General features: G+C 36.3%; 1 protein-coding gene across 1 annotated transcript in view; it reads right to left on the reverse strand.

Annotated features, from left to right (window-relative positions):
• Positions 1 to 18,086, reverse strand: part of MYO16 (myosin XVI) — a gene marked incomplete at its 5' end in the record, with an annotated part of 305,366 nt that overhangs the window by 211,642 nt on the left and 75,638 nt on the right. The window contains 2 exon segments of the mRNA XM_082751937.1: positions 2,942 to 3,066; positions 12,077 to 12,185. Coding sequence (XP_082608063.1) covers positions 2,942 to 3,066; positions 12,077 to 12,185 — 234 coding nt within the window.

The raw sequence follows: 18,086 nt of genomic DNA on the forward strand, positions 1-18,086 counted from the left end.
TCTCATAGTGCAACTTCCCATTAAAGCAGGGACAACTTCAAAGCTATCTGTACTTTCTCATGGCTTGTTAATAGGAGTAGCAACAGCAGAATGAGAGATAAGGTACTAAGAACTGCAATGTCACAAAAGTGAAAGACGAAGCTCAAAAATTATCTTTGTTAATGGCTGATTTGAGAATTTGGGTTCATCGAGAATGATGTGGTAGGGCAGCATAATTTACTTACATTAGTAATAATCAAGTGAAAGAAGAAACGCAATAAGGAATCCTACATGAAGGAAAATTTGTAATTTGCAAATTTTAGTGGAAATTGTTTCTTATGTACAGTGAATAGCTCTGTTGAGGCAGATACTTCACATGACCAGAATGATTCAGTTCACAGGGTAGTGGTGTTTATTTTCTCATGGCTCTTTGCTATGATTTCAAACACTTCTGGGAGCAAAGGAGACAAAATTTGCATTTGGAAGTTGGACAAAGGAAATATTTTATGACTAAAATCTTTTGAAGAAAAAAATTATTACAGGAGAATTTATCAGAAAAAAAATAGTTTTACCACATATCATTCTGTGTCTGTACTGCATAGACACCTACATATGTGCTATGAATCCAAAAGAGCGTATACATATGTCATCAATGTTTCCTAATTGATCCTAATTTATGCATGATCTTAGATAATGTATGAAGAAAAGATTGTGACCTACAAAGAATTAATTCCTGATGTGGAAAAATCAGGGCTCAGTGCCACTCTTCTCCACCTTTGCAGCCACAAAGAAAGTGGTTTATGTTTGTACCAACAGGTATAGGTTTTCCAGAGATATACCAAAATACAGTAGAACATCAAGCTGAGAAGTGAGTTGGACTATACATTTTTTCCCAATCTACTGCTCTCTGTTCAGGACTTATAGCACCTACTCCATCCATAAGGTACTTAATCTGCTGCTTAGCAATCTGCACTGAAGATGTAGTCAGCTCTTAAGGCAGTCCTGTGCAAAAGTGTTCTTCCAAACTGGCAATAAGTCTGATACAGCTTGTCACTGTGTTGACAAGTTTATCTTCTCAGTATGCCTGATATCAAATTAAGAATGTACTTCTGGCTATGGCTTACAATACACCTTCAGAAATGGAGAACATAATATATATTCAACTGATTGCACAGTAAAGAGTGAAAGCAAATGAAAAAAAAACACAACGTATTACTTGGGGAAAAAAAAAGACTTGGTGACTGTCAATCGATAGGATTAAAGCAACAGACTCGTGGTTTTTGGTACATTCGCTTTCAAATATAATTATATTCCTGCTGTAAACTGTATCATCTTAGATTCTATCAAAAGAAAATACATCTCATTTTCTCCTTACAACTGACATATTTGTTGTTGTCTCTGTACTGATATATTTAAAGCAACAAAAAACTGTTCCCAGAGCCCTTTGATACACACACAGCTATTACAGACTGGCTGACTCCACACCCATGAATAGAGACAGAGTAGTCTAACAAATTCTGTATTTCCCACCAATTTGTAAGACAAAACTTTCACATAAAAATCTCAAACAAAAGCAAAATGATTTACTCTGTAGCTACTTGTGGCAAGACTATGAAAGAAGTCCAGAAATCAAAGTTCAACATAAAAACTGTGCCCAAAAATATCCCCTTTGTCCACATCCCACCAAACAAGAAGAAACAAACTATCAAAAATGCTTTTCTTCTGGTATATGCAGTACTGTTAAACACATTTCATACATGTATTTCAGCTATTTCTGCTAACTACAGAAAAGGTTTTATGAAGTGCTAATCAGGCAAGTTCTTGACTTGGTTCAATGAAGCCAATTCAGACCAAAATGGCAATAAGAGTAATGTACAAAAAACTCACATTGTACTGAGTTAGCAGCTTAATTTAAAGGTATCAAGAAAGTAGAAGTTAAATTAATGCTTTTATGAATGAAAGTAAACAAAACTTCCCTCATTCCTTCCCATCCAACAAGGATGTTTTTAACTGTTTTTAAACCCTCCTGTTTTTAACTACAGTTAACTGCCTTGAGGCAGCCACCCCAAAAGTCAACAGCTTTTCAGCACATATACAGCCAGTGCTAGGATTCACCAAACCCAAATATGAAGCTAATAGTTGAATATGAATACTAATAGTTTAAACTCTCCACAGATGTTAAAACACGGAACTAAATACAAATGATCTAGTATTAATTCATTATCATACAACATAATTCAGCATAAATGGAATGGTTCAGTAACACATACATTTCTGATTTAACTTGAAAAAAATATATGTAAAGAGAACATTTCACAGACTTGCTATTTAGGGAAAAGTACATTAATTTAAAAATGATTTGGTAGCTGAAGTAGTAGTAATATCTATTAGGAAAAAAAAAAAAAAAGAAAAAAAAAAAAAAATGAGAACCTATGATTACAAATAACAAGCAAATTTAGAAGCGGGAATTTTTATCCAAGAATAAGGTGCATGCTTCCTATGCTTCCTTACACTGAATCAAGATGGGATAGCTTCATGAAATACTGTTTTACACTAGCTCAGCCAAAAGATATGAGCCTAACACAGTAATCACTCAGAGAAGTTTTAGGCCCTCTCTTACACAGAATGTCAAAGATCATAAGTATCTGCTCTAGTTCTAAACTACAGAACACAATTTTTTTTTTGTTACTGTTTTTTTTGTGTTGTGTATTCAGTGGCTAAGAATAAGAAAGTTGACATTAAGACACAGATATTGCACTAGCCTATTTCAAAATCTATACTGTGCAGGGCATTGACATATATCTATTTTTAAAAGGACAAATAAGAACCAAAATCCTACACTCCTTCGTGTCTTTTTGTACAGAACGGCCCAGCCTTGCATCTGTACTTGCAATACTCACCATTACAGTTGAAGTACATGTGTATTCACAGGGCTGAAACTCTATTACATACTGGTACTCACCAGGGTAACTCCATCATCATTCTTTTGATTCACGCTTCCTCCACTTGCTATGAGCTGTCGGACATCTGTAAGCATTGTCATAGGTCTCTGTATCTTCATTTGACGCAATGAATTCAGCTCAACACCTGGAAAAATGAAAAGACTAAAGCCTTCTGCTATTCCATTCAGCAGTCAAGAACACATATGATTTTGTTTCCTGGTTTTGTAAAAGGCTAGTCATCATTTAATTAGACTTCAGTGTATATTTACAGAATGTGTTTACTTGCTCATATTTACCAACAACCTGATTCATATCTTTATTTATCAGTCACTACATTTAGTGTCATTCAGTAATAACAGATACATGGTCATGAACCCCTGTTAACTTGCAAGAGCAGTTGTAAGCAAAGCAGTTGGAATATCATTAAATACACTGAACCTGTGAGAAGTAAAACAGCTGTGAATGGGAAAAAATCACTTGAGGGAAGCCACTCCAAGTCTTTAAGACTTACTGAATGAATATTATTTTTGACTGCATTCTTTCACCCCTCTGTATTCATTACAGTGCCCCAGACCAACCTCTCATATCTGTCGGCTCAACTGCTTCAGAGATTGTGAAGTGAAGCAAGTGACATTAAAACTCAATGCTTTTTTATTTGCCTAGGTTATTTTTAGCCAGGATTAGTTTTCCAGCTGAGCCTGGACCATTGCAAGGCCTATAAACCTAGTGAAAATGTGGTCTGGAGGCAGGAACAAATGGGAGGGGATGAAAGGAATGAAGAGCCTGGGACTGCTTGAGTCAGCATTGCTATTGAAAGAAACACTTGTCAAAGTACAGCTTTAAAAGGAAGATACGCAAGGCAGTCTATAACCAAAAGAAAGCATGGCCTCCAGTCTGAAGAGACTTAAAATTAGAAACGGCGGGTACAACAAAATTGCTGAGTGGCTAAATTAGCAACTGGCTTTGGCCTGATTGGAATATCTAACCAAAATTCAGGGCTTGATTCTTCTGCTCATAACTTCCAGTGGTCATTTACATCCATATATAGAAAATGTAATTAGAATATAAAAATATTTCCTCTCCGCCATGGTCATGACATAACAAAAACCATACGAGTAAATGATTTCTTGGTTCTCTTCCACATTTGTCAGTGAGGTGAAAAGTGACAAATAATAAATTAAATTAAATAATATGTATGTAGCTTAAATATTTTTACTTGAATGATTCATTTCACATTTACTTTTCAACAATTCCTGCAGGGTTTTCTTCATTAGTAAAAGGACTGAAGCATGTTTCAGGGTAAAAGCATATTTAAAGTTTCATAGTTTAAAGCTATGCTGGAGCTTACACAAATGGGTATACCACATGTAGTCCAACAAAGAATCCCATTCATTTTCTTTCTCTAACATGCTATTCTACACATTGCTCTATGTTCTGAATTTTATTTGCATGCAGCACTTCTAAGTTGCAGCTCTAAGGTGAAGTGTTCAGTGTGAACATTGTCTTGCTGACCACATTTACTTATCTCTTATTTTCATACTTGCCACCCGAATGATACTAAATGATACCAAATGTAAAAGACAAATGTGAACCTAAACTGGAGAAAATGAGACATGTTCTGCACCTGGACTAAAACCTGTGCTCTTTCATATAAATTCAATTCAGACAAACATAGGTATTTGTATTGACAGCTTAAATTAGATAACCACCCAAAAGCATAATGTGCAAACATACTATATTTACTGACAGTTGCTAGACTGGGACACAATGTAGATTTTATATATGACATTCTGAGTACCTCCTAAGAATCAATGTATTTATTCATTTTGTCAGAACAGATTTTTTTATGCCTTCATCGCATTTCACAGTAATAACTTAAACCTACCTCATGACAGTTACAAATTACTGATGTCACGTTATTTTACCTTCCCATTTCTTCCTAGCTCCTGCTTTTGCAACAGTAAATTGATAGTTTAACATTCTTGCCCTAGAAGCCGAACTCTCTCAAATGCAGAAGTTTAAATTTCCAAAATGCTAAGTAATGAAGGACTACATACACCCCAAATTAGTCATCATTTGTAACATTGCCTCTACCTGTTAAGCAGATTATATAGAATGAAAAGCTGAAACAAAACTTGTCTGGCTACGATTAAGCTCTATCTAATGCTGTCAAGTAGGAAAGATTAAAATACGTGTAATATATAAAATATATGTATAGTTTTATACCTGATGAAAAAGGCTATTTAAATTACTACTGACAGAATTTATGTCAATTTTTGTCTTTCTTTTGATGTCTCCACTAAGCATCTACAGTAAGTTTTGATTTTCAAGGAGAGAGGTGACAGGTAGAAATTAATGTACCTTTTGACCTTGCATAATACCTATAACACTCAAACATGGAAACTATGTTCACAGTTTACAAATTAGAAATACCAGTACCAATACAATATCAGAAAAAAAAAAAAAAAAAAAAAAAGACAAAAGACTGATTGATTGAAATATTGATCCTTGCCTTGCAAAGCACATTTGATAGCACCTTTGTGTACTCTCTGTGGGTCCCCAAAATACCTGACTTGAAAATTTAACTTCACTCATGCTGAAAGAGGAATCAAGAAGAGTTGAGTTGCATCATTTGCTTTAAAAATTCTAACATACATATAATTACACATTTAAGCATACATCAGCTCAGAGAAGATGCATAAACAATGCTACACAAAAGGCACAAGTGAGATACCTCAGTGACATGTTCCACAGGCTATATTTTAGCAATGTCCAAATGAGTTTTGAAAATGCTACAAGAACAATAGAGATTCCTTTCTGCTGCCTTTACAGAAAATAGAATGAAAACATGCAAAAAAAAAATATTGCAATCACAGAATTGCAGAGTTTTGAATCCCGAGAGCTCAGGAAATGTTGGATTTGAGAGGGGAGGCTTCTCCAGTGAGGAACTAACTGAGAATCAGCTTTACCAAGCATGTGCATCGTTCCCTGAGACTCAAACAAAGAGACTTGGTCAGTAATTGCTTTCCCTTAATCAAGTTTGTAATTCTGCAGAATCCTCTCTCCCTCTCCAGGGAGTGATAGTTTTCATGAGTTTAGATGGAATAAAAAAAAATGTTACCCATACAGTAACTTTCGCAGTCTGAATCAAAGAATGACCTTCATGCTGCTTTTCAAAGGGAAAATATGGTTTAGATATTCAGCTGAAACGGGACGACAGCCAGCATGAATAAATAGAGGAAGAAAACCAAATTGGCATGTAGTATGGGAACAGACTCACATTGAAAAAAAAAATAAAAAGGAAAGTCAAAGAAAAAGGCATAAGATAGAAAATACACTCCAAATACCCTGCAAAATCAGAAGAGCTACATGTTCTCAAACTCTGCAGGAGACGAGATGGAAAAGGAATAGTTAAAATAGTAGTGACCCTGCAGAGCACAGCATTGGGTGATGAGTGTCAGTGCTGATGACAAGCAACAGCATAACCTAAAAGCTACAAAATGTATCAGTTCTCCACATTTACGAGAAACACCTGACAAGGCCATTTCATTTACTTTGGCTCTCTCTCCCTTTCTGGGATATGGCTATAGAACTGACAACCCTAAGGAATGTAAAAACCTCTGAGAAAAAAGGGGAAAGTAACTTTCATTTAAAGCAATACATGGCAAACAGAACTGAGAATTTCTACAAAAATATTTTCCTCAGAAACATCCATTACCAAGAAGTGTCTCTGTCAGGCAGACACCTGTTTCTGTGACCAGACCAAAGCTCTATACTCGAGGACACCCAGCAGCAACTCTTTTTCTAACTAATTTACATGTCTCATCTCTAATGGGCATGTAGGAGTCTTTAAGAAAGGTCAATATCATCATGTCTTGCAAGCACAAATGTATGGTATAAACTTGAAACAGCTGTGAGAAGCCAATTGCTCCTTTTAACCCAAAGTGTTGATCTATATTCTATAATTCTGGGGATACCGTACCTCAGATGTTTTTCCCCTGTGTGGCACAGTACAGGATAGATGTGTTCACAAACAATCAGTGAGAAAAAAATAATCATGGTACCATTCTTGATATATTCATTTTCATTCATGATACTATTCATGTGTGGCTGTTACTTCATCCAGCTTTATTTGCATAAAGTTTCAGCTCTACTGGACACTTATTAGATAGCTTTACAAAGAGCATCAGTTTTGTAAAATTACACAGTTCAGTAGCTCTTGTGAACATCACTTAACAGCATTATGTTCATCTGATTTTCAAAGTTCAGGATGTGACCAGATACTTTTCAGCAACAATTATTATGTGAGAAGGGAAGCCAGTATTTTCAGTATGTGCAAAAGAATGCATACTCGCAAAACTACTGAGGGTATAGCTCTAATTCATTACAGAAGTACTGACTGATGGCTGTTGCTGGGTTTCACATGTTTGTCTTTAAAGCTATTATTATATATGCTGTCAAAGCAAATGAATGATGTTTAGGTTATTTCCTTTTACTCTGAAAATCTATCAGAAATGAAATTCCTGTTTTCCCCTCATGTAGACATCAGAGTGACAACTCTCCCACTCTAGTGAAATACACTCTCTCTTCTATAATATGGATGTTGATGACCCACCTAACTAAAATTAGCTACATGAATTCAGTCTCTTCTTACTTTGTATGATAACAAAAATAACTCTCATTTATTTTAACAGACTGGCATAATCTCAAGGCTTAATCCTAAAGCATTCATCTGTGGAGATGTCTTGCATGTTTATTTTATTTGTAATGTTAATACTAGAATGCAGAAGCAAAAGAAGTGTACCATCACCTGGTTACTCGAGACAAGCATCATGTCTTAAACTAGCTAATCATGTACAATACTTCTGTACTCAATATTTCTCTGCAAGTTCTTAATGTTATGGTTGGATGTTTTTGTGAGAGAGCTGTAAGATCAGGCTACTCAACAAGTGCCAGGGAACACGGGGCAGTGTCCCCACTGCCCAGGGCAAGCCTCAGCATACCGAACAAGAAAATCAGCCAGGTCTGGCGATCTGGGAATCTGGGCCAACCAACAGTCCTATGAAGCTAGGAAGCCAAGACAGTGGGTCAGGGTCCAAGACATGGCTCAGGCAAGGGCCAAGGACCAAGGACCATGGCTCTTGAGCCAGGGAATGAGTGAAAGATCATGACAAGGCATCTCCCAACTCCATCCCACTACTGAGCTGTCCTCTCAGCCAACTGTTCCCCAAGCTACACGGCTCTACTACATCAGAGCTGGCCTGGAGCACAGGCAGCCAAACCCCTGGGAGTGTGGCAAACAGGTTGCAGGACCTGTGGATACATGCAGGACACTGAAAACTTTTTTCTAACTTGTTAAAGGTTAGAATTGGCCCTGGGAAACCTGACCTACTGTGTGGCATCCCTGCCACACAGAGGGGTTGGAATTAAGGTACTTTCTTTAAGGTACTTTCCAGCCCAAGCCATTCTATGATTCTATGGTAATTTTAGATATTCTATAAATGTTGGTCTTTTATTTCTGATGGTAACAGAATTAGATTGTTCATCAGTAAGCACTTCAAAAGGATACTAAAAGGCCATCCCTCATTTCTGATGTTCTTCACAATTTTTTTCAAATTTCTGTAAAGGCTATTAGTCAAGGAGATCCCTGTTTTCCTTCTAGAGTCACTTACAAAGTAGATTATAACCTACTGACTATAACTTAAAATGTTAATTCAAGTGCCAGAAGTCTGCACAGTGAGTTTAAAGGCTCTTCCTTTGATAAAAACATATGGGTAACAAAATGTTTCCATATGATGGATTTTTTTTCTTTAATTGACCACACATTTGCACGCTGGAAGCATACAAATAGTAAGAGGAGTCTAAGACTTGAAAGTTAATTCCTCAAAAGTGAAAAAATGTAAAAACTAAGGTGGTCTATTAAATCTAATAATACAAAATAGAAATATTTTTTTAAAACAGGCCAAAGGAAAACAGATGAACGCTCTCAAATACAACATTTTCAATGTGTCACATTTTCTGTGTGGTTCATTTTTAGGACTTGAAGGGATCTAGTGAAACATGAAGTTTAGTCCCTTGGTTCTCACAGGCAATGCTGTCACCTATTCCTTTATCAGCATTTAATCTAGCTCTACACAGAAAATTGATTATTTGTGTGTTATAGTCCTACAGGTAGGTGATTCCCAGCCAAGAACAGAGTAAAAAGCTTTAAACTACCCTGAGGCTGTTTGGTGTTGGTTGCCTGATTTTCTGACAACCTACTGCTTCAACATTAGTAGTAGAAAACTTACAAGCAGACATTTACACCACTTTGCACACGGCTCAAAAATAATAATAATAAGGGAATTTAATTTAAGCTTAGGTTCACTGATCTTTAGTGCTAACAACTTGCATATGTTGACACTTTAGTCCATTCTGATTGTAGTGTGTTAGCAATAATTCCTTAAGGTCTATGAAAAGCTTTTCATAGCTTTAAATATGAAAGTCTAGAAAAGTATTTTTATGCAATTATATTGATCTGCAGCAGTGGCTTTTCTTGAGTGCACTTAGGAAACAGTACACATATTTCCCCCATTTGATTACTAGATCTTTTTAAGGGTTTCTATAACACAACCTCAGTGTTAGAATACTTTGGCATCCTTTTTCTTATTTTTTTTTTTAATTAATAGTAATCAAAAATGATGAAAAATATACTTATCTGGGATCTTCATATTGCTTTTATTTTCATAAAAAAGTACCAGTGTTGAACAACACATGACCAAATGCATTTCATGTAGGTGTCAAGGCTTTGGTAGCACAAGGGGTTGCAGGGCTGGCCGGTGTAAGAGGCAAGGGTCTGCCCCTTATTGGACACAGCCTGTTCCAGACAGCTCCAGCGGAGCCATCACAGGGCACAGCTGAGACCATCACTAAGATCTGTAGAGCATGTTGAACAGATCCAAGTTAACATTAGACTAGATAGCTTGGATGCTATAAGTCATGTAGGCGTGGAAGGGAATTATTCAAGAAAGCTGTCTGGGAAGCTGAAGAAATATTTTAGCAGCTGGCTATGCCAAACTTAAGGTCTGCAGGGTTACCAATTTAAAGGTGGCTTGCTTAGGCCTGTATGAAGTAAGACTAAAGTGCTTTTATGCTTGCAGAAATAAGAAAGGACGAGTTCATTAACTTACGACCTCTAAATACATACCTAAGACACTAAAGAACAAGAATGCTTATCAAATAATCATACATTGAAAAACAAAATTGGAACCATCACTTGTATAGAAATGTCATGTTTGCTGTCTTCCCTGAGATGCTTAACTGACATTTTAATGGCATTCCACAAAACAGACAAATAGTAAGAAAGATAACTTAAATTCTATCTTGCTAATAAAGAAGGGAGATAAAAGAGGTTTCAATGCTTCCTCTAAAATAACCTTCAAAAAAAAAAAAAAAAAAAAAAAAAAAAAAGAGGAAGGAAACAGTGGTTTAGCTCATTTAAGTATAATCGGCAACCGGAAGCAGTAAAACTACCCCAGTGATAAAATCTGTAAGAAATTACAAACATAAAAGACTTCTAAGATCTTTAATCTCCCCAGTTAACAAAGTTCTCTGTACCATCAAAACTGATTGTTACAATCTTACTTTGTTTCATAAAAATAAATTGATAGCTTCTTGTTTTCCTGTTAGCTGAGCCATATGGCATGTGATTTTATTTTTCTTTGTAAACTCCACAAAAAAAGCAATGACAGATGATTACAGATGTACAGAGTACAGATGATTTTACACAGCAATCTTAATGCTGTAAATCAGACTGCACTATGGAATGGAAAATATAAAAAAAAAAAACTTTTAGGAATGCAGGTGAAGTACAAAGAATAGGGAAAATGCCCTACACATTGTATTTACAGTGTGAGACTATACAAGGGTGTTTCACAACACTGCAGGCTGGGGATGCTATTTACTACAGGATCAGATAATGCTCTTGTGCAACAAGACCTTTGGCCATAACATTGCTCCATGTATGACCATACATGTGCAGGTGTGCATGGGGATTATTGCTATGATGAGAGTTTCATGAAAACAACCCTCAGAGATCCCTTTATTTTGGGCACTTCAAAGTAATTAATACTTATCCACAAAGCTTTATTTCCTCCAGTGATTCCCTTATCAACTATAATGTTTTTAACTACAGTAGAATATCTAAATACTTCAGAAGATACTAATTAAATTCTAACAAGTGCAAACCAAGGTTTCTTTGTGATGCATATAGTTAGGGAAGAAGAGTAGACCACTGAAGATGATGAACCAAACTTTTGATGCACCTGTTTAATACACCAATGTTCTGTGGACCAAGAGTATAGGACTTGACACTAAGACTGATTTCCTTGCCAGTTTAAGTTAACTTTTCTTTTAAGTATTCATTAACACAACATAATTTAACTTAGTTTATGTTAAAGCATATTTCTTATATGGAGACAATGTGAAATGACACATTTTTCTATTACTGCTCTTTGTTTTTTCTGCTTAATACATTTTCTTCAGTTTTATGATGAGCCCCTTAAAATGTTAATTATAGTCAAAAGCAATACTAGAAGTCACTTCAGAATCTGTACCTACATTTGGAAAAACAAATGTTTTTTTCCAATACAGATGTTGTCATCTACAACATATTAGGCATATTTTATAACACAAATCTAGCTACATTTCCTCAGTGCAAAACCAACCAAACAATAATATTGTGAAATAAGTAATAAAGTTGCATATACAATTCCATTCAGAAGATTTGCAGAGATTTATATTTAACATATAAAAGCATACTCTGATGGTATACATAACTCACATGGGAAATGAAATAAAATGTAAAAAATACTTCTGACATCATTCAATTATTTGGTTTAAAAGCTTCTGCATTACTGCCATTTTTCTGTTTCTAATTAACATTGTAGCATCTCCATATGAATGGGCAAACGAAGATCTGACAACAGCCACTGTCCCTAACCAGTGTTAGTTGTTCCAATCTGAACACACTGAGAACTTTTGTGATTCCAGATCATATTCCTCCCCTCCATCTCCAAACTAACAGAGTTGCTAACATATGTCAAATCAATATCTGTTCTTTTCAACTTGATGTCACGTTCAATAAAAACGTTCCAGAATCTGAAGAGCTGACTTACCGTTTTCTTCCAAGTACATTAGAAGGATGCTGCTGGATTCAGTCCCTTCTATGGCATAATCAAGAGCAATGTTTCCATTAACATCTTGCAGCAGTACATTTGCTCCAGCCTACATATAAGAGTGAAAAACATTTTATGAGTTTGCAATGAAATCTGAAAACACTATTGGGGTTCTTATATATCAGGACCAGCTAACATTCCCATTCAAAAATATTTAAAAGCTGGAGTTCCTAGACAGCAGGCTGATTGTAACTTGCAACATTACAAGCAAAACAAAACAAAAAGCACATAAAATAAAGAACTTCTGAACATCAGAAAGGACTGGCTATGCTGGGGACAGCTGATGCTGTTGCCACACTATCTGTCCAGCCGGCCTTTACTGCACAGATGTCTGAGCTGTTCATCAGTGAGTTTTGGAACCACCACAGTTTGCAGCACAGCGTTTTAAAGTAAACTAAGCTGTCACCAATTACAGTCTGCCTTAAAACACTACACAGTAAAAACAGCAATGGTTCAAAAAGCTGACTGACAAGCAGCGCAGACACCCAGGCAGCAGGGATGGGCAGACAGGTGGTAGGGGTAACCTTGTCAGCCGGCCCAACCTCTTATGGCCTCATCCATCAATTCAGCCTCACAAAGAACCATCCCTTGCTAAATAAAATTGCCATTTGTCACCAACTGGAGACAATGAAAGTGAGCTTGATGATTTCAATTGTAGTCCCTAAAGGAGACAGACTGACATTTCTGTAAGTTTCATTCAAAATTCAATATAAAGACACACAACTAAAAGGAGCCATTAGGAGGGGGAGAGGAGGGAATGGCAATAGACACATGAGAAGATTGAAGAGAAAATACCATAACAGTAAGAAACCTTGTATTTTCTATATTAAGTATCGTTAGTGTCACAATTTGCACTATGAAGGGCTTTTTTAAAAAAAAATAAAATATGAAAGCTCTCTTCATATCTCTGAAAATATTATAAATGTCTTGTGGACATAAAAGTTTACAGTAAAATGTCATGTATCTTCTTTAGGAGGTTATAACTTTAATTCATTTCAAATGTTCTATGACTTTTAACTGAAAGGAATTATGAAATAAGAATGACCTCTGGTAAATCTAATTACTTTTCTTACCAGCTTGTATGATAAAAGTTTAGCAAATAAAAATGAGGAGCACTAAGGACAGCCTTTCTTAAAACCACAGTGGCAGAGGTCAACTGTAATAAGGAATTATTAATAGAAGATATGACTGCTTCTTTCAGAAGCTTACACTCTAAGTACCATATCAAAGAAAAACTTAATGGGGTCAGCTCCTGGATCAGAATAAAATACAGCATCGCAAACTAGCAAATTCATGTGGCTTTCATGTCATCAGATTTAAGGTGTTGAAACTGGACTGCTAGTCTGAGCTAATCTCCTGGGTTCCCTTTGTAGTGACAAGGGGACAGAAAGCATCAAAGAATGACTCACCGCAGCTGTCTCAAATACCTGAGATATCCCACAAGGTGATAGACTATCCAGCAAAATAACCTATCATGCTATGCAGTATGTTACTTTCTTTTAGTGTCTGTGTTGTTGTACTGCCTGTAAGGGGAACCTAGACAGCAAATTTAGATTAGATGCATATCTGTTAGATGGCTAAATGAGATTAGATGAGAGTAGCCGTCTCTCATGCTTAGTGAAAAGGAACAGAAGACTTACACGGAAGGAGACTTACAAAGTATAAAATGTTCCATTCATTATAGTGCTATAAAAATAAATTTCTAGTTGCCTATCCTGCTAACCAAAATTAAAGAGTTGATCAAAAAGCAGATAAGGATGGATTTGTAGATCATAACCTCTTTGCAGACTGGCTTAATAACTATTTACTGTTTTGCCCATAAGAATCTGCTGGTAATAGTAGAGTCGATGAAGTAACATACTTCTGTATCCAGTTGACTTGCATGCAGTAAAAAAAAAAAAAAAAAAAAAAAAAAAACACCACAAACTCTTGAAGATACCTATACTTCCTAGCATACTCCCTAAGCAATGCCAGAAGTAGTTCAGGAGAACAATAATAAAATAGATCTACATACATTTTCTTCCTGCTTGAGCTAAGAAAACAAGAGACATTTGACACTAAACTCAGGAAAATTAGGAAATGGACCAGCACACTTTTCATTCCTTCTGTAAAACATAATATAATGTCATTGAAAGGAGAATATAATATCGAATTACTCAGCTCCAAGTAATTTTTTTTGGTAGTTCTACATTAACTTATTTCTTCAGAAACAAGCACAATGAGCTGCACTCAAACTGAAGGTCAAGGCTAGTAAAAGCTGGGACAGTGGAGATAGGAGACGTTCTCAGAACTCAAGTGAGGAGGCAATTCTGGCCAGTGATATGGTTTTAAAAGTAGCATCTTTCTTTAAAAATAAATCCTTTGTGGCTTTTAAAAATAAGCACTTTTAATATGGTGTTATCTGCCACTCCTCCCAGTTTTGTATCATCATCTAACTCTCTGAGGTTGCACTGTAGCCCATCATCCCAGTGATTAATGAAGATGTTGAACAGGACTGGACCTCATACCAGCCCCTGGGGTACACCACTGGTCAGCTGCCTCCAGCTGGACCGTAGGCTGCTGATCTGGGCCCTCTGGGCCTGCCCAACTATGCAGCCAGGCTTCAATCCCCCTCACTGTCTGTTTCCCTAAACTCAGCTACCACTTAATCTATGAGGATGCCACAGGAGACTGTGTCAAAAGCATTACTACAGTAAACAACAGCCACTGCTCACCCACCAAGCTAGTCACCTCATGGGAGAAGGCTGTATGACCCACCTGACCACAGCAAATCTAGTTTTAAGAACTCTATCAAATGTCTTGAGAATAGACACAAATACTACTATTTATAAAGTCTGTCACTGCCCGGAAAACAAGTGTTCAGTCGAGGAATTTTACTTTGGTTAACCTATTGCCCCCCACTTCTTTGGACTTTATCTTTCAACCCCTGTTGCCTCAGTGTCTTTCTTGCTCCTCCCTTGCCACTCTTTGGGTGTCTTCCCTGCCCTGGCAAAATCTCCCGTGTCCCCTGCATTTCTTCTAGCCATTCCCAGCTATTTATATATATAAATATATAAATATATTTATATATAATATAAATATATTTATTTATATATAAATAAATATATTTATTTATATAAATAAATAAATATATTTTCCATAGGTGACATAAACTCCTCCTGATGCTCAGTTCAATTTCAGCACATGGTGGGCTGTTTTTTCTCACAGCAGAGCTGGCTGGAACTGGCTGTGCCCTGCATGGGGCAGCCATGGCTCAGTCCACACAGGCCATCTGCAGCCCCACTGGCAGCCTGCCCACTATAAAACTCCAGCATGCTTCGCAAAGCAAAGCAGTTCTGGGTGCAGCTTATGAAAAAAGATTATCTTTTTGTCTCATGAGAGGAGCCGTTTGATTCAGGAGTACGTAATTCAAAGACTTCAGTACACACAGGGGCAGGTAATGGAAATTTTTGTTAAGCTCAGCTCCTTTGGTGCATTCACAAAAATAGTTCTTAATTCTATTTCTGTGCTTAGCTATGCTTTCAAAGAGGTCCTGAACTGAAATAATCCACCTTTGTGAAAGACATCTGAAAAAAAAAAAAAAAGAAAAGAAAAAAAAAATCCCTAGGCTATCCAATCATTTTTTCCTGTCTTTATGGAAACAAAGCTGAGAAAAGGTACATAGATAAAAATTGCTTCCTTTCTCACAAGGTTTTATTTTTCCCTCATTTTCCTCTCTTTCACATGAGGCTGTGAAAGACAGACTTCCCACTGTAACTATTTCAAATTAACTTTCTTATGGGCATTTTTTATCAAGGGATTCTCATTATTGAACCAGATTTTGGTATGCATACCAATGGAAAACTTATAGTTATTCATCATTAGAACCCACAAACCAAACAAATTAAAAACACATTAATTATTTCAGGTACATCCACAAACCAAACAAATGAAAAACAAATTAATTAATCCAGATACAGCTGAAGTGTTGCCAATGTATAAATAACCGTTTACAATTAGTCAAAATATGAATTTAATATAAATTTAGTGATAAAGCCACCGTAGCACATGTTGAAGCATAGGATTTCCCAGATGATTTTACCAGTTAGTCAGACACTGTTTTTGGCAATAATTGATATTCAGATGTGTAAAAAAAAAAAAAAAAAAAAAAAAAGTCAACCACAACATACTCTTCATGTTAACTCAGGAAACATGGGGAACAACTAATAAATTCGTATTTTGCATTTTCACAGAATCGCAGAATCACAGAATTTCTAGGTTGGAAGAGACCTCAAGATCATCGAGTCCAACCTCTACCTAACGCTAACAATCCCCACTAAACCATATCCGTAAGCTCTACGTCTAAACGTCTTTTAAAGACTTCCAGGGATGGTGACTCCACCACTTCCCTGGGCAGCCTGTTCCAATGCCTAACAACCCTTTCAGTAAATAAGTTTGTTTTTTGTTTTTTGTTTTTTTTTGTTTTGTTTTGTTTTTTTTTTTTTTTTGCCACACAGGAACATGCACATGCACTGTACACGGCACATGTGCTATAGAAACCTGTGGAAGCATGATGACCTTAGTTCAGGGAAAGGGGAGACATTCAGAGACATGCAAAGCAGCTGATGGCAAGTAAGGAGCTCGTTTCCTTTAGCAGCAGTTTTCACAACCATTAAGACAGACCAAAACTCTTCTGTCTTTGTTGCAATAACAAAATTTCCCACAAACTGGAAATTTTGAGTTTTAAACAAACTGCAGGTTTTATACCCATAAATACGTTGTGCTACCATCTAAAGGTGAGAAATTTTACTGTATTTTCCTTTCTAAGTGAATGGCACAATATCCCATAAAAAAAAAAAAAAAAAAAAAAAGGTTAACAGGTTGTCAGTATGATGCAAATTGTACACACCAATATTTCCAAGTGTATATAGTATGGAGCATATCCTCCTGTTCACTGATTACATATTTGCCTGCAATGCACTGGAAATTCCTCACTGTTAAATGTGACACAGACTTTTCAGATCCTCAGCATTCTTTTTACTCCCAGGCATCTCTTGGGTAACTATGGTAGGTCCTATAAGAGGATTTGAAATCTTATTTTCTAATTAAAATGCAAACTTTCCATTTAGCTTCTTGTATGAGTGGAGAAAAGATGGCAATTCTAAAGGTGGCAGAAAAGGTGACAGATGCTCACACAGGTAACTAACTGATGGTGGTCAGGGCAGAATAAATGAAAGAGAAGCAAACTAAGCAGCACAAAAGCAGCAGTCTCGAGTAAAAGTACAGACAGAGCATGACAAAGATGCAGAACATGTTGAAGGTAACAGATGTCATTAATACTGCACATTTAGCCCAAACTCTGATGGTCAAGATTGTGCTAAAGTATGAGTGTTACTGTTACATCTATGATCTTGTCAGACAGACAATAAGAAACCTAGATATAACCAGCAATGCAGACTATCTGCATATAGTCCTAATTTGTTCCTAAATTTCTGTTTGTAGTTCTTGAAAGAACTCCGAGGAATACTTTCACCAGGCTATTGATATTAGAGTTTCCAAAGTTCTGTGCATACTTAGTTTAAATACAAAATGCAGTACCTTGTTTATTCCATTTCAGTTCAAGTATTTTATCCACCCACTTGAATTCTGCATGCAGTGCTCAGCATAGCACGTACAAGTTACTGGCTTACCCATTCTCAACACACCTTCATACTCCAGTCATTTCTCATAAAGAAGATGAATGTCTTGAAAAACTTTATTGAATATATCCCATAAGTTATAAAAAATATTTCAGAGAAAAATATTTGCCTTCAATGATAAATTGCTTCATTTTAGGAAGACTTTGAAGGGAATAGGTTATAAAAAATGCTCCCACAGAAACCTGATTCAATATACAGAATGCAAAATGCAACTGAAGTGCATGCACTGCTATGTGGAACAACATCCATACATAGAAAGACCATGTGAGAGT

The sequence above is a fragment of the Aythya marila genome, assembly GCF_965140915.1.
Source record: "Aythya marila genome assembly, chromosome: 1".
Lineage (NCBI taxonomy): Eukaryota > Metazoa > Chordata > Aves > Anseriformes > Anatidae > Aythya > Aythya marila.